Here is a 20,296-nt window from a genome sequence, read left to right as displayed (position 1 = left end):
GTCGGACTTTTGGTGCACAACTCATCTTGTGATGAGGGTTCTACTGTAATGCTGATAATCGTTAACTGTCAAAACTATTTCAGTCTAGTGAGACCACGTCAGTGGCAGCAGTCGCTAAACAGCGCTATGGAAACTTCATAATATTGAGTACTATTTGGAACATCTTGACATAAGCATATCGACAAACGGTGTACTAATGACTATCGGCAAGCTATAAGCAGGAGTTCCAAGTATTATACTGTAGAGATAATACACCAGTCGATGCCGTGATGTTTGAAATCACCAAGATAAAACTTCTTTATGCCAACAACCACTAGCAATAGATGCTGCGTCGAGAGACTATCATGCAGTCCTATGCTAAATGATAAGCTGCGTCCTATTATCAGCTGAGATTAACAGCCACAAAACGACCTATACCATCTACACTAGTGAACGACTTAATGTTCGGGGAGGCTAGAACATGAACAGATGTAGCATTTGCTATGGAACATGGTTATATAGACTATGGCATCAGACTCTGGCCGTTAAAGATGCTTCCAACCGTTCTCTGCTAAGACTTGCATCTCGTTGACAAGACAATGCAATCCTGGCTCACTATTTTTTCTTCCGTCAGCGGACTGTTGCGCTTCCCAACGCTTCAACCTCCAATGGATGACTAGGTTTTCTGACTTGAATCGCCAAAGAGCTGGGAGCGTTGCCATTCGGGACTTCCACATGCCTTTGATCCGCTCACTCGACGTAGGCCATGCCAACAAGGCATTTACTACATTGTAAGCCTCCGCGTTGTAGCCTACTCTGACGTCCGGATTGATATATACTCCTTTAGTTGCGCTTAAAGGATTGTCTGCATGTATAAGACAGCACTCTGAGCCTTCTAGGTGCATTTCAGCTAACTCATCAGTTATGCCGCGGAACCGCAAGGGTTCTCTTCCTAGGAAAGGTCGTGCATCCATAGCTACCAAGCCGTTCCAACAAGATTGGACTGGAACAACTTCGTTCGATACTATTGCACGGCGGGAAACGCTGTTGGAAAAGTAAGGCCAAGTTTGCGTGATGGTCTTAGCGCCTGATATGTCTCGTAGAGCGAAGGTGTCATAGTAAAGGGGAGGCCTGGAAAAGTCCAAAGAGCACGCAGTCGCGTATTCGCCGCCATTAGTGGATAGAAGTGTGACAACATCTTTGGTCTATTCCTGACGTATCATTAGAATCCAATGTGATCGTAGGAAAAGGAAGGCAATCAGACCGTAAAGACTACATCGTTAAGCCAAACAACCTTGTCAAAACTTTGTGCGTTGCCTTCGACGGCTTTGAGCATTTCTAACATAACCCGATTCCGCAGATTTGCCAAATAGGGTATACGGCGGAGCTCTTTGCGGCCTCGCGACGTCCATGCCCAACCGGTTTCGTTAGGAGATGGTGTTCGGTGCATCTCATCCGCGTGTGTTGTTTCTTCCAGCATGATTGAGCGTGGGACATCTAGCTGGGCCAGCTCGGCGTCCAACTCTCGCAGCGCGCCTTTGCTGTCGTCCCAACTCCCGCTTTCAAGAACCACTACAAAGACGTTCTTGGGACCGAGAGATTTCACGAGTTCTACCACTGCCTTGTTCCAATGGGATCTCAAGATTGCTTCATTATTCCAATGTATACTGGCGATAAAGATGCGTTCGTGGTTTGTCGGGGTTGAGGCAAGTAAAGCGCGCTCCGGTAGCCGACCGAGAAACACAAGGTAAAGGCTGTCAGTAATAAACAAAATAATAGCTACGAGAACCATCCGAATGAGAACCCGTCTGTATCGGCGCAATCTGCGTGAATTTGTGGTGATCATAGACGTCTAACTCACGTAGAACGGCAGTGAAATAAAGAATGTAGGCGGAGGAAATAACCTGGCGTAGGGAGGCAAGGAGAAGAACAGGATCAAAATGCTCAACATGTCATGGGCAACAGGTTTGTGAACGTTTTCAAGGCTTACTGTGCTTCGGTCTCCGCATTCCTGCCATGTAGAGACCCCCAGTTCGGCAGTAGCAGAACAACAACGTGTGTTGGGGGTGGGACAGTTGCATAGTGCATAGAGTACTAGTCATGCATATGTATAAATCTACCAAACTAGCTAGCTGGGGAGCATATACACGCCACGCTATCTAGGGTGGGTCTGTCTGCCGCGCGTGATCCTGCTATGTAAGCCCACATATCCTCCTATAAGTGCCTGCAGCCTATATAGAGCCGCACTATTGTGGGGCAGTGCTATAGCGCGCACGAGTAGATTTACTAATCAATGTAATCATTCTTATATGTAGTTTATTTCATTTTGCAATAGTTAGTACTTTCAGTAACCAATCTCAGCTACCCTAAAAGTTCTGAATTTGCTAGTGTAGGCTTTTTTGCTATACTAGAACAGGTTCATTTATTAAAAGATAAATATAGCTTGATAGTATGAAGAGTTACTAAGATCAGTGTTAATAAGTAATTTTTTCTTGTAAATTAGCTAGACAATTCCACAGATTTTAACTAATAGAATAGTTATGGGTTGCAGCACTGTTGCACAAATGCATTGTTGAGTACAAAAAAGGGAGAGAAGAGGGGTGGGAATGTAGGGTGTTGGAGGGATAGTGGGGCGCGAGGTAATAACAGGTGAACCATGCTGTAGGTGGTTCGATTGCGGGTCGTAGGACGCTATGTGGGTATGGGCTTACATAGAACAAACATGGGCTCACGTAGTACAACCGAAGATCGCGACCTGAAGGATTACACAGCTAGGCCACTCGAGCTCAACAGATTTAGGCGAGGCGACGATTAAACGTCCTGTGCCGGAAACTGAGACAGCGTTAACATTCGTAAGGTCATGATTGGAAATGGGGCAAGTGCAGCATCAAGAAGGATTCTGGAATGGGATAACCGCAGAAACCGGATCTGAGATCCAAGTATTGGATTTGCGTACCTGAAACAGATTGGTGTTCGTGTCGAGGAAGATGTGTGCTTGCTGAAGAGGGCAATAAGATTACTGCTGCACTTGATCTCGATAATGAGAAACGGAGTCTGTCACCAGCGTCAGATGTTGCTTAGGATCGTCGTCCAATCGCTAACAGAAAGTTTAAAGTTTCCATTATGAATACGATGCGGCGTAGCAAAACAATAGAATAGGATTTCAAACTGTAAATCCGTAGCCAATCACTACCATACCATTACGGCGACGTGCGCTTGGATGCCACTATCGTGTCAGACAAAGGTAATGTATATGGCCAAAGCACTGCCAGGGTACTACCCAGTTGACTCAAATGCCTGTCTTGGTCTGAGTTATTACCCTTCTAAGCCACTGCGCCACAGTACACTACTTTTGCCCGACACCACAGTACGTTTATGCGGGGTTAGTCGGGGCTGTCTCTAAACAGGAAATGCTCGGCCTCTCCGTCTGTGACTGTCTTTCAAAACAGTGATTTTCCTGGAAAGAAGCATTGAAGATACTTTCCCAAGATGCTGCATGACGGAAGGAGATTCTTCAAATTTCGATTATAGATTTTGTCACGACTCTCTCCTTCATCAAAAAATCATCCAGCATCGGTGGTTTAGTGGTAAAATTAGCCGTTGCCATCGGCTAGCCCCGGGTTCGATTCCCGGCCGATGCATTTTATCTTTTTGCTTTTTTTGCGCCCGTTGCCCCATCTTTGCAGTTCAAGAAGAGGCACAGCCCAGTCCGTTTGGTTGATTAATACACCCGGCATGAAGCATTGTGTCCCTACATCTTGTGTGTGCTTTGCAATGGGCTCTACTTTTTGTCTTCTCCCGCTATCTCGCGTTGTCATGGAATGAGTGAGGCGTTTCTCACCATCTTGTGAGTACGTCGAGAACTGATTCAGTAAGATGTTGTCAATCAGGTCTGACTCCCTAATACTGTTACTGAATAGTCTTACTAATAGTTACTGTGTGTGAAGAGATTGGGTTAAGCCCCTGTACTGAGCTACAAAACGTGTATATCTGCTTCAACGTCAAGCAAGAACACATTGTAGAACAAACGACAGACAGAATTGATACAGCAAAAACATAAAACCTTCTGAATATGCAACCACTGCATGTTCACACGTCATGTATCAGCTTTGCTGCGTCACTCCTTTGCATTTCAGTCTGTGGGCTTCGTTGCCTTCTCAAAGCCAATGAATATGCAGATCACTCAAACGAAAGGGAAGGCCGGTACGAAGCTGTGATGTTCCAAGTATAAAAACAAGATACAGCCAGACACAGGGGGAGTTCAATAGATGAAGTAGAGACACGTTATTTGTACGTGGTTGGCAAAACACGCAGGCGATAATTCAGGGATGCATGCACACAAACAAGGCACAAGGGAAAAGTGAGTAAAAAACGCAGATTTCACATTACATACCCAACATGTCATACGCCGTTTGCCTATACCTGGTGGCCCATGCCTTTGCCTGTTGCCCTGTCCTCGCCTCAAGAAGAACAGAGTCCAGCGGGAAAGACAGCGCCTACAACTACAATGCGAACGGCACCCATCCACCCACCTACTCACTCACTTCGTCTCCCAATGTATATGTCTAAAAAACAAGGGGGGGTTTGTCCCTCCCCCGCCAATCATCATGCAAAGTCATTATCATCTAAGCCTCCTCCATGATAGGCTCGGTGCCGTTCATGCCGTCGCCGTTCGTGTGCTCGTATTCCATCTTCTCCTGCTGCGCGATTGCCTGTTGCGAGACAATTTCCGCAAGGCGCTTGAGGCGGGGAGTTTGTAGCCCTGGTGAGTGAGTTAGCACTTGTTCACATTTCCTTGTTCAATAGAGGAGGGGAGGGTTGGACTTACAAGAAGGCGTGTACGTTTCTAATGCGGTAATCACTCTGGGCTCCGCAATCTCGTACGGACCAGAGTCCTCCATGTCCACGGCCGCAAGGAGCAAGAGATCGCTCTTCTCTGTGACCCTGCTTGCAACCGCCTTCATGATCTCGCCGTTGATAGGCTGCTCGTAGTCGGCGACCAGGTACTGGTTGAGTAGCTTCTGGATCTGGTTGGGTGACAACATCCAGCAAATGTCCTGGATGATTTCAATGTCGTTGAGGGTAGCCTTCTTTAGCTGGAGGAGCTTGGTCGCCTGCATAAGGTGTTCGAGCTGCAGCGTGCCTTCGGGCATGTCGTGCGACTTGCACCATTCTTCAATACGAGTGATGTTGTAGTTGATCTGGAGACCACGCTTCCAAGAGAGGAAGTTGCGGCGCATGAGCAGATCGTTGAAGGCAGTCACGCCGACTAGGCGCAGCAACTCGGTAACACACTGCATGATAATGGTGTCTTCAAGATAGAAGGCCTTCATGGCCTTGTATACGCTGTTGAGCAGGCTGAGTAGGTTGTCCATGCTGTAAGCGGGGGTGTTGCTGCCCTGAAGCAACTTGCCGAGGAAGCGGTTGCTCTCGTTGGTGACGAAACCAGGCAGAGACTGCGATTCGATGATGGCGGGGATGATCATCTTGTGCAGCTTCTTCTTGAGCACCTTCATCCAGGTGTGGTAGATGTTGAACTCGAGACTCTCCAAGTCGTGCTTGACAATCTCCAACAACCGATCGTACTCGTAATTGTCGGTCTTTTGCTGCTCATACCAGTCCTCGGCGAGGAAGACAAAGGACAACATCTCGTGAACGTTCGAGAGCCAGAAAGCACCTGGGTTGATTGCATCATCGCTGTCGTGCTGCATGACTTCTTGCTGGATAGACTGCATGACGTTCGCAAGGAAACGCTCAGACTCCTTGACGAAACCATTGTTCCACATCTCGGAGGTGACGAGGTTGATGAGGTATGCGGGGAAGAGAACCTCCTTGTCGGTGGGCGGAGGTGTAGTAGTAGGTGCAGGGATCTTGAGATTCTTGATGAGCCCCAGCGTGACCTCGTCGTTGAGCATATCCTCATCAGCAAGGATATTCTCAAGCTCATGCTCGACGTTATCGAGTTGGTTGAATGTGGAGCCAGACAAGTTCTGTCGGTGGACGGTAGAACCGACGGCCATTGAGACAGGTCGTGGACTGTAGGTCATACTGAAGCGATCCAAATCGCGAGTGTCTGGGCCAGCACTTCGCCTTTTTGGTTTCTTTGATGCGACAAGATTGATCAAACTGCTGGCCGCGATAGGCACATGCCCATTTGACAGCTCCGTGATTGGACCAGAACGCTTCATGAGTTCGACCTGCTCCTGCAGATCGGTGAGTTGTTGTCGGAGCGACATCTTCTCAGTCTCGGTGACGTTGCTCCTCCTCTTGGAAGACTCGAGATCGTCGGAAGTCTGCTGGAGCGAAGCGCGTAGCTGCCTCTCCTCTTCCTGCAGATGTCGCATCTTGGCGGTGCTCTCGTCGTAGTTTGCCTGCAGCTTCTTGTATTCGTCCTCCATTTGGCTCAACTTGGCAGCAGTGATACCAGCCTGATTTGCCTCGACCTGCAGTTCCTTCTGTCGGTTCTCGAGAGCACGGCTCCTTTCCTTGTAGGACTTGATCTGACCTTCATAGTTCTCGACCTGGAATTTGAGAGTCTTGTTCTGCTCTTTCATTGAACCAAGAGTCTGTGTAAGCTCAACAACCTTGTTCTCTAACTTGTAGGAAATGTTCTTGAGGTCACGGGCTTCGGCCTTCAGACCCTTGTATTCACGGCGGGCCAACTTTCCTCTCCAAAGCGCCTGAATGATGACAATCTTCTTCCTGTATTGTCTCCAAGCCTTGAGTGACCTTTGTGACCGCCAAGTGCGTTGAATGATGCGAGCAGCATTTCCGAGTCGGGTGTCCAAGATGTTCTTCCGGCAGAGGAAACCCTTTGCGGCAGCCTGGAATAGAATGACAGAGTTCCTGACCACGATAAATTGTTTCCTATCCTTGGAACCGCGCCATACTCGTTGAATGGTCGTCGCAGCCTTGACTTGTCTTGCCTCCTCAGTACGCTCCCTGGTCATGTAACCTCTTGCCAAAGCTTGGACAGAGATGATGGCCTCACGCATCTCAAGGTAGACACGGCGATAGTACTTGGCTCGGAGATTCTTCTGGATCATAACAGCCGCGTCGTGAAGTCTGGCCGTTCGCTTGTTCTCAAGGAAAGCCAGCATACCAGCACGGAAGAAGATCTTGGTCAGACCCATCTGGTACTTATCAGTGCCGTCGTTCTTGCCGTCACCTAATGCAATTTTCAGAATTGCAGTCGCCATGTTCCGGATCTCTGGTGTCCAGTTCAAAGACGGCACCAACATGTAGTAGCGCATAGCAAATTCTTCATATGTCCATCTTGTCGGGTATCCAGCACAGCTGATTCTGACAGTCTCAAGAACACCACAGGCTCGCAGTTGACTCAGAACCATGGGTCCGTCGAATTGCCAGGCCGCTTTAGCTTCGTTCGGCTTGATGCAACGGATGTAGTGAACGTCGGTCCCGTTGATAGTCTGCATGAGCTCGATGAGAGACGATTTGAAGATGCCACCAAGGGTCGGTTTCCGGTTTACTGCTATCCTTCGACCAGCAGACATGGTAGCCCCAGCTTTCGATGTAGCGTTGCTAGCGGTCTCTTTCTCTCGAATTTGCGCCGCGACGTCCAGAACTTCGGTCAAGAACTTGTTACTCGAGGCTTTGAGCACCTCCATATGCTCGTCAGGGACGGTGTCCCTGTTCTTTTCGATGAAGCCATCAGACTCATATGTAACGTCTATCGCGTAATGGCAGACGGTGAAGGCGGATTTTCCAAATCGAGGCTTCTTGTAGAACTTGTGTTTGTCGCCAGAGTAGTTGTGGTGCAGCTTGGTCACAAATTGCTCATCAGAACCCATGGGGAGACGCGATTCTTCATCAAGCAAAGATAGGATACCGAGCTTGCCTTCGATAAGGTCGATACACGGTTGGTTGTCCGCGAAGTCGATGAATGTCCAGTCGATCTGTTCTCGCATGTACTCTTCTTGTTCGAGCTTGAAGACGTGTGCATTGAACTCTTGTTGCAACTTCTCGTTGGCGTAGTTGATACAGAACTGCTCGAAGGAGTTCTTTGCAAAATGTTCGAATCCGTAGATATCGAGGACACCAATGAAGGAGCGAGCTTGCGAGATGACCTCGTCTGTAGCCAAACTCTCGTTAGTGCGCTCGACCAACCAGTCGAACAAACTTGAGTAGATGAACTTGGCAACGGAATCCCGCACGACGATGGCCTGTTGTTGGGTCAAGTTGGAGACGATCTTCTCTCCTCGCGTGATGAGCTGCTTCTTGACAATCCACTTGGCGAAGGTGTTGGCGTCTATCCCTAGGAGGCGACAGGCCTTGACCAAGGCTGGCTCGTCTGGGGATAGGTTGGAGTCTGTACGGGTTGCACTGATCTTGACGTCTCCCATGTGCAAAAGCGCGGCGAGAAGACGCCAAATACCAGATTGCGTCTCTGCTGGAACACCGATCTTGGTCAATGAGACTCTTGTCGCATTGAACTCGGCCTTGTCATCCATGCCATCGATAATGGGTGCGCTGCCCTGGTTGAGGTAGCTGAACTCCTCGACCGGTTTCAGTGACATCTCTTCGCGCTCCGCGTCGGTAGCACCCGCGACCAGCTGGTAGAAGACGTGGTAATTCCGCTCCTTAAGCGGCTGAAACACCAGTCTTGACCGCTCGAGCAAGTATGTCCTGATCTTCGCGCCGATGATGTCCGTCTGCTTGTTGAACATGATCTCGATGTATTTACCGAAACGAGACGAGTTGTCGTTACGTGTGGTTTTGGCGTTACCAAAGGCTTCCATGATGGGGTTGGTAGCGAGAATCTGCTCTTCTGTCTCGCTCATGGCGTCGGCCTTGCCTCTCCGCTTGCCGGGGTTGTCTGGGGATTCGCGAGTCGCAAAGTATCGCATGATGTATTTGGCGCTGACCGTCTTGCCAGCTCCAGACTCTCCAGAGACGACAATGGTCTGGTTCTTCTGGTCTCGCAACATGTCGCTGGGACGCGTCAGTACTCGGACAGTAGAGAGGGAGACAGGTGTTGGGCTGGGATGTGGGGGGAAAGGGACCCTTACGCAAAGGCTTCTTCAGCAATGGCGAACAGATGCGGCGCGCCGTACGATCTCTGCTTGCCGGCATAGACCTGCACCATGCCCGGCACATACAGCGAGTCGACGCGCGCAAAGGGATTTGTGGCGATGAGCACGATGCCCGAGTATGTGTAGATCTCCTTCTGCAGGTAGCGCAGCTTGATGGCCTGGAGCACTGTGCACTCGTCAGCATGGCGTCCTGGCGGCCGTGTCTATGTGTGCAGCGGCGTGCGTACCAGCTGGCTCGTTCAGATGCGACAGGTTGGTGAGGTCGTCGCTGGCCTCGAGCATGGCCGGGTTCATCAGCGGGGGCAGATTCGGGTCTTTGCCCGTCTGGATGGCGACAATCGTCGTCTCGACCTTCTTGGTCTGCGGGGTGCACTGTCAGCCTCTCTCTCTCCGCGAGTGCCCGCGCCTCCCCTCGGGCGGCGTGCTGGGTGCTGGGTGCCGGGGGCTGCATACCTCGCCGTTCTCGAGGCGGAACACCATCGTCACCTTGTCCCCCTCGATCTGCTTGTCGACCACCTCCGAGGCCACCCAGCCCTCGGTCGTGTCTGGCTGCCATGCCCGCGTGCCGATGTCGTAGATGTGCGCCATGGTGGCCGCGTCTCGGTGTCCCTCGTCTGCGTCTCCAGCAGCGCAATATCAGGGTCCACGGCGCCCTGTCGGTGTTGACTGGGCACGGGATGTGCAGCTCCAGCTCGCTATCTCGGGGCGGCCGCTGGCGTTGTCGTCTCCTGCATTCGGGGTCGCTGCAGTCACAGCGAGAGAGACATTCCGTGGCAGTCGAGGGCGGTGTCGTGGATAATTTCACAGAGAGGTGCGTCGGAACGTGGACGTACTCCCCACTCTGGCTGTGGCACTTCCCAGTAGTCGGGAGACTAGCGGTGAGACAGCCGCCAACCACCCACGAGCACAGAACACCTGGAGCTGCAATGAGCACGCCGTTCGCCGGCTGGTGCTTTACTCCTGCGTCTCACTAATTCTTTGACCTGCAGCCTGCCCCAACACCTGGCACCGCATGCATCTTGTGCCTTTCTCCCTGCCACGACTGCGTGCAACCTCAGGCCATCGTCAAAGAACACCAACCCACCCTGCTCCACCATCAACGTCGCTGAACCAGAGACCTGTCATCTCAAAGCGGCAGCACTTCCCCACAGCCCGGTACCAACCGTCCTTTCTGAAACAGCTACTGGGATGATCAGATGCCATGAATTTGCCTATTAACATGACCCCTATATGCCTCCTATCCAGCTATGCCCCCTATGAAGACACGATCTTGAAAGCTTTTTTTTTTCTTAAAACGCCATGTTGAATGCTTTGCTTTTGGTCATACACAAGGATCGAGGACAACTCGTCCCAAAATACCCAATTCCATACTTCCAACCCATGTACCACCACTATCAGTCTCAACCGTACAAAACTCTTGTGCGGATGCATGCTGTCTCGAGTTAGTAACCGTGGCACTTAATGACAGGTTGTTCGACTCACAAGAAAGCTCCTCAAGGCTCTGGAAAAGATCCCTAATCTCTGCCTCCTTGACATCGCTGATATCCGCCATGAGGTACGCAACATCGCCTCTCGAATCCGACATCTGCTTGTCAATGTTGTGGTGAAGAAGGATGCTGTTCACTGCCATAAATTAGCTCCCACTCACTCTCAAACAACCCCGTAACATACCTTGTCTCAGCACACCAGGCACATTCTTGTGAATGTAAATGACCCGCATGCAGTTCGACTCGTCAAGCGTGAGACTCCTCAGGTTGACCTCGGGCATGTTCACCGCACCCAAAGTAGTGCCCTCGTTTACATATCTGACCAGCGCCGTGCTGACTTCAATCCCAATCGCGCTCTGCGCCTCCTCAGTGCTACCACCGATGTGTGGTGTCAGGATGATGTTCTTCAAGCTGACGAGGTCCTTGGTCCATGAGTTGAGCTCATTGTTGAAATAATCGCCGTTGCCGGCTGGCTCGTGAGGGAAAACGTCAATGGCCGCACCCGCGAGCTTGCCAGACCGCGAGGCTTCGATGAGGGCGGGGATGTCAACCACTGTGCCGCGCGCATTGTTGATTAGGTAGCTTCCCTTCTTCATCTTGGCGAGCTCTTTCGTGCCGATCAGTTTCTTAGTCTCCGATGTCTCGGGAACGTGGAGAGAGACAAAGTCGGCTTGCTCAAGCAAGTCGTCCAATGAAGCCACTTGTCGCGCAGTACCCAGACCCATCATAGTCAGAACGTCGTAGTAGATGACGCCCATGCCCATCGACTCGGCCAGTACACTCAACTGACTACCAATGTGTCCGTAGCCGACTATGCCCAGCGTCTTGCCGCGAATCTCCCAGCAGCCCTTGCTGACCTTGTTCCAGGTGCCGTTGTGGAGTTCCATCGAGCGGTCGCTGAGCTCACGGGCGAGTACGATGATCTCTGCGATGACAAGCTCGGCAACGGAGCGCGAGTTGCTGAAGGGCGAGTTGAAGACGGCAATACCCTGCTGCGCGGCAGTCTGAAGGTCTACCTGGTTAGTTCCAATGCAGAAGCAGCCGATGACAATCAAGTTCTTCGCTTCTTTCAGCACTCGGTCAGTAAGCTTCGTCTTTGACCTAATGCCAATGACGTGCACATCGCGAATCTTCTCAATCAATTGATCTTCTGGCAAGCTGCTCTTCAGCGCCTCCACTTGGTAGCCTTGCTTGGAGAGGATGCTGAGGCCAGCCTCGTTGACGTTTTCCAGAAGTAGAACCTTGATGTCCTTGGTATCGAAAGGCTTGAGCTGTTTCGCGAGCTGGGAGGCGTTGGAAGATACGGGTACGCTGCCTGCATGGCCATCTCTGAAGCCTCCTGGCGGTTGTCGGAAGCTTGAAGGCGGGCTGTTGAACTGGAGAGTTGGGCTTGTGCTGAGAGAAAGGCTGTTGGAAACCTGGCGCGCAAGGTTGCTGATGCCGCCGGCGATATCTTGTGGAGGACTCATGGTGTGTGTGTGTGTGTGCGTGCGGAGGTTGCGGAGGTTCTTCGGTGGAGTGATATATTTCTCTGGTCTTCAGCACGGAAGATGTGAGATGGCGTTCTTTCAACCAAAGACTAAATGTCAGTCACGCTGCGATTGAGGGGTAGTGTTCCTCAAAGTTGGTTCAGACAATGCAATATATGTTAATGGAGGAATCACACCAGATCACCAACTCCAGAAAACAGTCAGAACAGTCTCCACTTTTGTATCATCTTTGGGTATATGTCAGCGCGTCACCACCGGATCGCCTGAGTCCTCTCAAAAATTTCTCGACGCGCCCGCTCGCATGATGCCATCGCGCTACCGGTACTCGGAGCGACTTCCAGCCCCAGCCCCTCCATGCCCCTCCACGCCGAAATAACAAGGACGTGCACTCGCAGGGTCTCGCCTGCTTCCATGAGCCAAATCAACAACGCTCTTGCATCAGCCTTATCAGCAAATGATATAGAGTATCACAAGCATTTCCTCACGCACACTGATCGTTCTGCCAACTTCTTTATGTGTGCAGCGCAAAGTGTTGGTTAGAATGTTGGAAGCTTGGCGTTGTGCCCGCTATCGGAAGGCATTGATTCATCAACAAGCCTCAAATGACTTTACAGGCACGAGACGAAATGGACATCTCCGGAGTGCTTTGTATTGTTATCCTGAAAGTGTGCATCATCTAGAATGTAGCACTGTGTATGCAACAGGTGCGAGCGCCCGCAGGCTGCTCTTATAACACGTAGGCTGATGCATCTACTGTTTGAACAACAGCAATCACGGCACGTTATTTGTGTTACTTTGTCATTCCAGTTGTTCCATAATCTATAGACTCTGCGCCTCGATATCTCCTGACCTAACCGCGAGAATGGCTGTTAACCTATGGTTTGCACTTGCCTTCACGTAATACTCCAACACCGACAACATGTTTAAGAGCATCCGAAAGTTATCACAACTTCTCCTCCGGAGGCATTGGCCATTGGTAGCCTAAGAAAGTGTTAGATGGTGCACTAGGATATGCCAAGTGGGTGAATCATACCTGCAGCGTCGCTGAACTTGTATCCGTAGGACGACGTGAAGTCATCCAATACGGCCGGACCACGGGAACCTAAGCATGGTGTCAGCTAGAATCTATAAAAAAGTGATAGGACAATGCAAACCGTAGGGGTACTCCATAGGAATGATCTCCTTGTTGTCGTCGAGGTAGTGCAGCAGAGGTGTAAAGATCCTCCAGCTAGCGTCGAGTTCATCGTCACGAACAAAGTTGGAGTGGTCGCCCTTCAGCGCATCGAGAATGAGCGATTCATACGCCTCGGGGATCTTCAGGTCAGAGAATCGTCGCCTGTAAGTAAGGTCCAACTCGGTAAGAACTGTCTGCATGCTAAGACCCGGCAGCTTGGAGTTCATCTTGATGTAGACAGACTCGTTGGGCTGCACGCGAATGACGAGCTCGTTTCGCGGGATGTCTTTGAAGATGCCCGAGGTCACATCCTTGAACTGGATGCGGACTTCTGTCTTCTGCTCGTTCAATGCTTTACCTGCCTTCAGGATGAACGGCACGCCATCCCACCGCTCGTTCTTGATGTAGGCGACCATCGATGCGAAAGTAGGGCATCGGGAGTCCTTGGGGACTGAGTCGTCCTCCTTGTAGCCTGGCTTTGTGCCATCGAGTGACTTTCCGTACTGCCCGATGATGACATTCTTAGGTTCAATCGAGGCCATTCCACGAAGGACACGGACTTTCTCGTCACGGATGTCTTCGGCAGAGAAGGAGATGGGTCGCTCCATAGCAAGGAGGGTAAGCACCTGCAACAAATCTGCACCAGTCAGTCCCCTGAAGTTTTTCCGCCAGCTAGGGGATTCTTACGGTTCTGCATAACATCACGGATAATGCCAAACTCGTCAAAGTAGCCACCACGACCTTCTGTTCCAAACGGCTCCTTGAATGTGATCTGCGTATATCAGCAACCCATTGTCTGAACGTGTTTCACTTCACATACCTGGACATTGTCGATGTGGTTTCTGTTCCAAGTTGCGCCAAAGAACTCGTTACCGAATCGAAGGATGAGGATGTTCTTGACCATTTCCTTGCCCAAGTAGTGGTCAATTCGGTAAAGCTCATCTTCGGTCCAGTCTGGTGCGAGAGCCTTCTGGAGCTCTCTGGAACTTGGCAGATCCTTGCCAAACGGCTTCTCGACCTGTTGGGTTGCGGTCAGCTACATGATCACGAATAGCATCCTTAGGAAACCCACAATGACTCGAGAAATGCCGTTCTTGGGGTAGCAGTTACGCTTCAGGTGCTGTGAGACTGTGGTAAACACACTGGGCGGGAGTGCCATGTAGAATATCCTGTGTGTTTCGTTGCGACCCTCCTCGAGCTCCTCCAAGTGCTTGCGAAGCTCAATGAAGGACTCGTCCTTGTCGTACTGGCCCGACACGTATGTGCAGAAGCCGCAAAACTCTTCCAGCTGCTTCTCGATTTCCTCTGTGGGTGTCTTGATGTTGGACTTGACGCGCTTGAGGTACTCCTCGTGGTCCATCTTTGTCCGCGCATATCCGACGATGCGAATGTTCTTGGGTAGGAAGTTGTTGCGGTGCTGCGCAACGGGTTAATGACAACTAAAGCGGACTGTGGATCGTGCTACATACGAGACCGAAGAGAGCGGGGAACTATGCGAATGTCAGTACGGCTACCTGCATGCAGCTGTCCAAGTACTCACAGTCTTCTTTTTGGCCAAGTCACCGGAGGCGCCCAACACGATGATGACAGTGTTGTCGCGGAGCTCCATGTTGCTGCAAGGATATGCGAGTCAGCCGGATATCCCCAAACGATTGGGCATTTCTTTGCATCGCCGGCGAGCTACCCCTCCATTGACGTAGGGCGATCCGGCGCAGCGCGAGACGCGAAAACAATAATGAGATTCGCTGGATAATCATGACGAGCTTTCGAGCATCAGATAGATATGAAAACATTGTCACCTACCCGGCACTGTCCCCATGCTCAGGTTGAATCACGGTGTCCGCCATTGTCGTCGCTGAGTGGTGGATACGATAGGTGGGCAGAAAGAGCGGCCGCAGGCAAGGTTTCAAGTCAATTGGGGGTTGTCGAGGTGGGTGAAGAGTGGAAGTACAAACAAACGTCGAGAAAAGGGCGGACTCGGCGGGAGGGGGGGAGTGGATGGGTGTGAACGAAAAGCTTCTACGTGGTGGGGCTTGCTTTAGCGGTCGGCGGTTGTGGTGTTGACGTAGCCAAGGGATACGGAGCGTGATGCGCGTCGAGCTCCAGCAGCAGTGGCGATTTATTGGAGGGAAAAGCTTAACGACAATTCCTCATGCATGCGAGGCCTCTCTTCCCTAAAGGCCCCTCGTTACCGAACAACGAGCTCATCATCGAGCACCATCAAGCGACTGCGCGCCTTGCAGAGCTTCTCCGGCGACAGTCACACACGCATCACTCGCCGGATCTATCTATGCTAAGGCCGGGGACCCCACCACCCTGAGTTTGAGTTCAAGCTCACGGATGTGCTGATCAGCCTTTGTCTGTTCCATGCCTGTGCCATGTTGAGAATTTGTTTTGTAATTTAATATCGTACGCCGGGCTTAAGCATGCATGTTAGTGTCATGGCGTTCCCTGGAGATGCATGATTCTACATAGTACGTACGGTACCCCGCCATCCACAGATTCCGGGACCGCCGGACGTTACTGTAGTCTTCATTCACCGCAAGCATAGTGATAAGCTTTTTTACACCTTCACAGAGAGCCATGATGATGGTCACCAATAAATCTAATGTTTTCTGCTTTTCTAATACTACACGCGATGCCGACACATTTTCAAGACCTCACAGAGTAAGCCTTTGATACGTTGCAAAGCTCGAGTACGGAGATACCCAGATCATCGTCTTAAGTGGCGTCAAGAGAGTGGGATGTCAGCCTTATCAAGCAAAAACGACCTAGTCAAGCGCCGACATTTGCAGATAGTGCCGATACATGTCTATACTCAACTTGAAGCATACCGAATGTGGGAGCTTGAGCTATTCGAACAATCACAATTACACCAGCATAGTTGGCGCTGGGAGCAGCCACGCACCTGTACGTTGAAGACTCCGACTGCGGCAGTGTCAGTCGTTCAGGTGTTTTGTCCGGGACAGGCTGATGAATTGTATGTATTTCTGGGAGTTGCTGATAAGCCGTTCATCGATATGCTTGATAAAACATGCGAGGCGTTAGGACTACTTGGCCCTTGCTGCACAACATGACGATATCCTAACTGGACGGGGAGGAAACTCAGACCGATCACAGAATTGAAAACAAATCAGCCAGAATAGTGCACCGCATTATCAGAATTTAATAGATGGTGCATGCGCACAAGTTGGAAGACAGCAATGGTGGACAACCTTTGCTAAGCTACGACTGAGATTCGATTCGAGTGTATGAGCGTTATCATCCACAGAAGAATCGGAGCCGGAATTATGTTTTGCCGCCGCCACGTGACAACACAAGCGAGGATTGCAGCTGCTAGCGTCACCCACCGCATTTTCGAATCGCGACAACAAGTCTTGACCAGACCGTACTAACCAGCAGCAACTCTACGTCTCCCGGTCCCGTCACCCTTTCCACACAATTCAGAGGTCAGGAATCATTCGCCATGTCTGAGAAGTCCCACCGCCTCTATGTCAAGGGAAAGCACATTTCGTAAGAGCGCACCAGGCCGTTCATGGAATGCATATCGCTAACAAACTGTAGCTACCAGCGAGGGTACGACCGATCCGATGCTGCACATCTGTTCTTCGCTCACATTCCGTAGAAAGCGCAACACCAACCCTGGCACTTCGCTGCTGAAACTCGAGGGCGTCGATGACTCGACCGCGGCGCAATGGTACGCCGGTAAGCGCGTAGCTTGTACGTACAGATGGATCCCGATACAAGGCAGTCTAGGCCACGGAGGTTAACAGGGCTGCAGACGTCTACCGTGCTCAGAAGGCCATCCAGGGCTCCAAGATCCGCGTCATCTGGGGCAAGGTCACCAGGCCACACGGCAACAGCGGTGTCGTTCGCGCCAAGTTCAGGTCCAACCTTCCTCCCAAGACCTTCGGTGCTTCCGTCCGCGTCATGCTTTACCCTTCTTCGATATAATTTCGGTCATGAACCTCGGGGATGGGCACAGACGGTAGACGAGCGACGGAATGGTCAGGGACACGGCGCAAAATCCGGCATCGAAATGAGAGAATGACAGCGGGGAGGCTCTCAGGCTCGGCCTCTTTCATACGGCATGTTCAGGCTGGTTACGGTGTCATTGTTTTCGGAAACCCATGACAATGGCAAAATCAATCAAGATTCCTCCCAAGATCAATGATAAATGATCAATTTTCTTCCCAAACCATGGACGTGTGATGAGCATGGCAAATCCAGGGTTGGTTCTGTGAACAGATGGAGTGACGACGCCTGACTTGGACGAAACTTGTTATGAGTTGACTTGTGCAATGTCTACCCTTACGTCAACCGCGCGAGTGCACTGCAGCACGACGAGTCTCGAACACTCCGCCTGGATTGGCGCATTGCATGAGCTATCGCATTCTCGTGAATTGGTAATGAAGCCTATGCGACCACCAAGAAAAGTAGTCGATGCTGTAATAGCCTACGAAACATATAGTTACCCGATTTCCGACGCGTGTCATTCTCCCTGGTCACGATGTTGTAACGAACAGTGAACTCTCTGTTCATCGAGCAACCATGGCCATCTAAGCTGGTCATCTCCTTTGATAATCATGTTCAAGTATAGACACGTTCCTCTCCATCTTACTAATTCTCCGTCCTGCTGCTGATCCCAATACCTCATTTAACGCTCCCCTTCTTGACTCTGTCCGCCAACATCGTGCTTGCCCATATCACACAGTTCGGTTTGGGACCAAATTGGGAAGTATAGTGCAATGCCTCTATGTGTTGATTTGGACATGTTGACCGGAAGCAGCTCCGTTGCCCAGACGGATGATAGCCGATGTCAGAGCAAATGTCATCTCGGTTAGGTACGAACCAGCTCGAAGGTTTCACAACGGCCATCTCAGCATGCACATAGACCTTCGACAACAGTCCAAATCCTTCTATCGATCGTCGAATACCATCGGTATATATCCTGCCGAACCAGGCGCTCGGGGATGCCATTTGGCGGACACTAGCTAATTATGGGGTCACTCCAATGGTCTCATCTCAAGGGTCCGCAAGCCAAGCCACAGTAGAGCTGACGTCTCCCCTGCAACCCCCAGACCACATGCAGCTCCAAGAGAATAACAAAGTTCCGCTTCTCACCCATACGCTCTTTTACTTTCCTACTCACCGTGTCGCCCCGTGTTTACACGCCAATGCGACTCCGTAAAATCCAATAACTCCAGCTCTAAGATCTCTGGCCACGATCAACGTACACGCGACGAATCTTGCGCATTTCAGTGTAGTTGAGGAGGGGCTTTGGGGAGCAAGATGCCCTCTGTCACACAATGGTCGGGCACGCCGTCCATAAAAGGCTCGTCTGAGAGCATGCGCATGGCTCTTCTTACAACGTCTCTGGTTGGGCTACAGTACACCTCACTACCTAGTTCTACGAACAGCCATTCATTCTGACTGACTACTAGATTCACCTGGAACGTAGAAATGACGTACTGCACACCGTATCTCCTCGAACTCGGCCTCACCAAGTCCAACATATCCCTCGTCTGGGTCGCAGGCCCGCTGTCCGGCCTCATTATGCAGCCTATCGTCGGCGTCGTCGCAGACCGCACTACCTCGCGCTGGGGTCGCAGACGGCCTTTCATGATCGGTGGAACGGTTCTAGTGTCCATATTTCTCCTGCTGCTGGGTTGGACGAAAGAGGTGGTCAAGATGTTCGTTACGGACAAAGAAGCTGTGAATAGCGCCACGATCTATCTCGCGGTATTCAGTATATATGGGATAGATTTCGCCATCAACGCGGTACAAGGCAGCTGTAGGGGGTTGATCGTGGATGCTTTGCCCATACCAAAACAACAACTGGGGAGCAGCTGGGCAAGCAGAATGGTTGCAGTGGGCTCATTGATTGGGTACGGAGCGGGCGCCATTGATCTACAACTCGTTTTCGGGTCAATGTTGGGGGATACACAATTCAAGCAGCTGACAGCCGTAGCGGCCATGGCGTTGTGTATCACGGTCGGGATTACAAGTTGGGCAGTCACGGAGAGAGTATTGTTAAGTACCGGGAGTGAGGGAGGGGAGAAGCTCGGCCCTTTGCAAGTCCTGAGCACCATTGCAAAGTCGGCTGTCAAGTTGCCGAGGGGTATACAAGCAATCTGCTACGTGCAGTTCTGGGCTTGGATTGGTAGGCTATCACTCACGTCTCAAGATGATGAATTGCTAATAGTTGGACAGGCTGGTTTCCATTCCTCTTTTACAGCACAACGTGGGTGGGTGAAGTTTACCTACGGTACGACGCCCCAGCAGAGGTCAGGAATGACGGCGACTTGACGGGACAAGTTGGCCGCATCGGCTCGATGGCCTTGATATCCTTCTCTATCATCACCTTCATCATGTCGGTTCTACTCCCCTGGTTCGTTGAGAGTCCAGAAGATGAGGCGCCAGGATTCATCTCTCGTCCGCCAGCTCAGATCACATCATTCACGACTAAAATGAAAAAATACAAGCCTTCGCTTCTCACTGCTTGGACAGTTTCGCATCTTGTCTTTGCTTTTTCAATGGTTATGGCTCCGTTCGTTAAGTCGTTACGGGGTGCGACTATTATCATTGCCGTATGCGGAGTGTAAGGATTTATTCCCACTGTCTCAGAGTACCTTGCTAATATCCCTAGATCATGGGCAATAAGCTGTTGGGCCCCGTTCGCTTTCCTTGGTGTCGAGATTAACCGCCTCTCTTCGAACGCTCACAGCTACGGTCATCTCGCACGCAATTCAGTCGAGCTTGAAGCCCCTGTCACTTTACACCTCAACCAAGGACTCGAAGAAGACGGTTCTGCGACTGGCGAGAGTTCAGGGAAATATCTTGGCATTATGAATTTGTACACTACACTACCGCAGTTTGTTGGTACGGGTATTTCATGGGTGGTATTTTCGTTGCTTGAGCCTGGGAAAAGCCCTGAGCTCTCGGATGCACCGCCGGAAGAGCACCATTCGACAGACGGGCCGAATGCAATTGCGGTTTGTCTGTTCATCGGGGCATGCTCAGCTTTGGTGGCCGCGTTAGCTACGAGGCGGTTGAAACGTCTCCAGGGTTATTGATCGCATCAGCATAGCATTTGGAACCCAAAACAGGATA

At 51.0% G+C, this 20,296-nt stretch overlaps 6 protein-coding genes and 1 non-coding gene across 7 annotated transcripts; 3 read left to right on the top strand and 4 right to left on the bottom strand.

The window, feature by feature from the left end:
* Positions 1-524: 524 nt before the first annotated feature.
* On the bottom strand, positions 525-1,771 carry P153DRAFT_292865 (glycosyltransferase family 69 protein; the record flags this gene model as incomplete). The annotated part of the gene is made up of 2 exons (XM_033663858.1): positions 525-1,184; positions 1,244-1,771. 2 exons carry the CDS (start codon positions 1,769-1,771, stop codon positions 525-527), a joined length of 1,188 nt encoding a protein of 395 aa, XP_033522921.1.
* A 1,778-nt stretch (positions 1,772-3,549) lies between these two features.
* On the top strand, positions 3,550-3,620 carry P153DRAFT_t80. The gene has a single exon. It is a non-coding gene; the product is annotated as a tRNA-Gly (tRNA).
* An 813-nt stretch (positions 3,621-4,433) lies between these two features.
* Positions 4,434-9,846, bottom strand: P153DRAFT_397596 (myosin-2). Its single transcript, XM_033671569.1, has 5 exons — positions 9,486-9,846; positions 9,260-9,392; positions 9,009-9,198; positions 4,808-8,931; positions 4,434-4,741 (listed from the first exon to the last, which is right to left on the bottom strand). The coding sequence occupies exons 1-5, from the start codon at positions 9,618-9,620 to the stop codon at positions 4,605-4,607; spliced, it is 4,719 nt and encodes a 1,572-aa protein (XP_033522920.1). The 5' UTR covers positions 9,621-9,846; the 3' UTR covers positions 4,434-4,604.
* A 402-nt stretch (positions 9,847-10,248) lies between these two features.
* Positions 10,249-12,115, bottom strand: P153DRAFT_423727 (uncharacterized protein). Its single transcript, XM_033672443.1, has 3 exons — positions 10,704-12,115; positions 10,515-10,655; positions 10,249-10,464 (listed from the first exon to the last, which is right to left on the bottom strand). Exons 1-3 carry the CDS (start codon positions 11,986-11,988, stop codon positions 10,433-10,435), a joined length of 1,458 nt encoding a protein of 485 aa, XP_033522919.1. The 5' UTR covers positions 11,989-12,115; the 3' UTR covers positions 10,249-10,432.
* Positions 12,116-12,843: 728 nt separating this feature from the next.
* On the bottom strand, positions 12,844-15,176 carry P153DRAFT_367657 (glucose-6-phosphate 1-dehydrogenase-like protein). Its single transcript, XM_033668328.1, has 9 exons — positions 14,987-15,176; positions 14,724-14,796; positions 14,653-14,673; positions 14,256-14,600; positions 14,004-14,201; positions 13,871-13,955; positions 13,164-13,820; positions 13,043-13,111; positions 12,844-12,990 (listed from the first exon to the last, which is right to left on the bottom strand). Exons 1-9 carry the CDS (start codon positions 15,028-15,030, stop codon positions 12,953-12,955), a joined length of 1,530 nt encoding a protein of 509 aa, XP_033522918.1. The 5' UTR covers positions 15,031-15,176; the 3' UTR covers positions 12,844-12,952.
* A 1,473-nt stretch (positions 15,177-16,649) lies between these two features.
* P153DRAFT_386647 (ribosomal protein L35Ae) lies at positions 16,650-17,137 on the top strand (the record flags this gene model as incomplete). The annotated part of the gene is made up of 4 exons (XM_033670552.1): positions 16,650-16,696; positions 16,748-16,759; positions 16,809-16,903; positions 16,965-17,137. 4 exons carry the CDS (start codon positions 16,650-16,652, stop codon positions 17,135-17,137), a joined length of 327 nt encoding a protein of 108 aa, XP_033522917.1.
* A 1,338-nt stretch (positions 17,138-18,475) lies between these two features.
* Positions 18,476-20,259, top strand: P153DRAFT_293015 (sucrose transport protein SUC2; the record flags this gene model as incomplete). The annotated part of the gene is made up of 4 exons (XM_033663869.1): positions 18,476-18,573; positions 18,628-19,346; positions 19,397-19,784; positions 19,833-20,259. 4 exons carry the CDS (start codon positions 18,476-18,478, stop codon positions 20,257-20,259), a joined length of 1,632 nt encoding a protein of 543 aa, XP_033522916.1.
* Between the last annotated feature and the right edge of the window lie 37 nt (positions 20,260-20,296).

Source organism: Dothidotthia symphoricarpi (genome assembly GCF_010015815.1).
Source record: "Dothidotthia symphoricarpi CBS 119687 unplaced genomic scaffold P153scaffold_12, whole genome shotgun sequence".
Taxonomy (NCBI): Eukaryota; Fungi; Ascomycota; class Dothideomycetes; order Pleosporales; family Dothidotthiaceae; genus Dothidotthia; species Dothidotthia symphoricarpi.
Note: the sequence above shows the minus strand (reverse complement) of the source record. Positions and strands in the feature narration are given on the sequence as shown.

Bases quoted from the DNA above. Each gene is read 5' to 3' on its own strand.
- P153DRAFT_397596 (XM_033671569.1), bottom strand. From the start codon at position 9,620: ATGGCGCACATCTACGACATCGGCACGCGGGCATGGCAGCCAGACACG. The intron at 9,199-9,259 runs GTACGCACGCCG...ACGAGTGCACAG, and splicing joins GCATCTGAACGAGCCAGCTG to TGCTCCAGGCCATCAAGCTG. The intron at 4,742-4,807 runs GTAAGTCCAACC...CTCACTCACCAG, and splicing joins AGAAACGTACACGCCTTCTT to GGCTACAAACTCCCCGCCTC.
- P153DRAFT_423727 (XM_033672443.1), bottom strand. From the start codon at position 11,988: ATGAGTCCTCCACAAGATATCGCCGGCGGCATCAGCAACCTTGCGCGC. The intron at 10,656-10,703 runs GTATGTTACGGG...AATTTATGGCAG, and splicing joins GCCTGGTGTGCTGAGACAAG to TGAACAGCATCCTTCTTCAC. The intron at 10,465-10,514 runs GTGAGTCGAACA...AACTCGAGACAG, and splicing joins GAGCCTTGAGGAGCTTTCTT to CATGCATCCGCACAAGAGTT.
- P153DRAFT_367657 (XM_033668328.1), bottom strand. From the start codon at position 15,030: ATGGCGGACACCGTGATTCAACCTGAGCATGGGGACAGTGCCGG. The intron at 13,956-14,003 runs GTATGTGAAGTG...TGATATACGCAG, and splicing joins ACCACATCGACAATGTCCAG to ATCACATTCAAGGAGCCGTT. The intron at 13,821-13,870 runs GTAAGAATCCCC...TGACTGGTGCAG, and splicing joins CCGTGATGTTATGCAGAACC to ATTTGTTGCAGGTGCTTACC.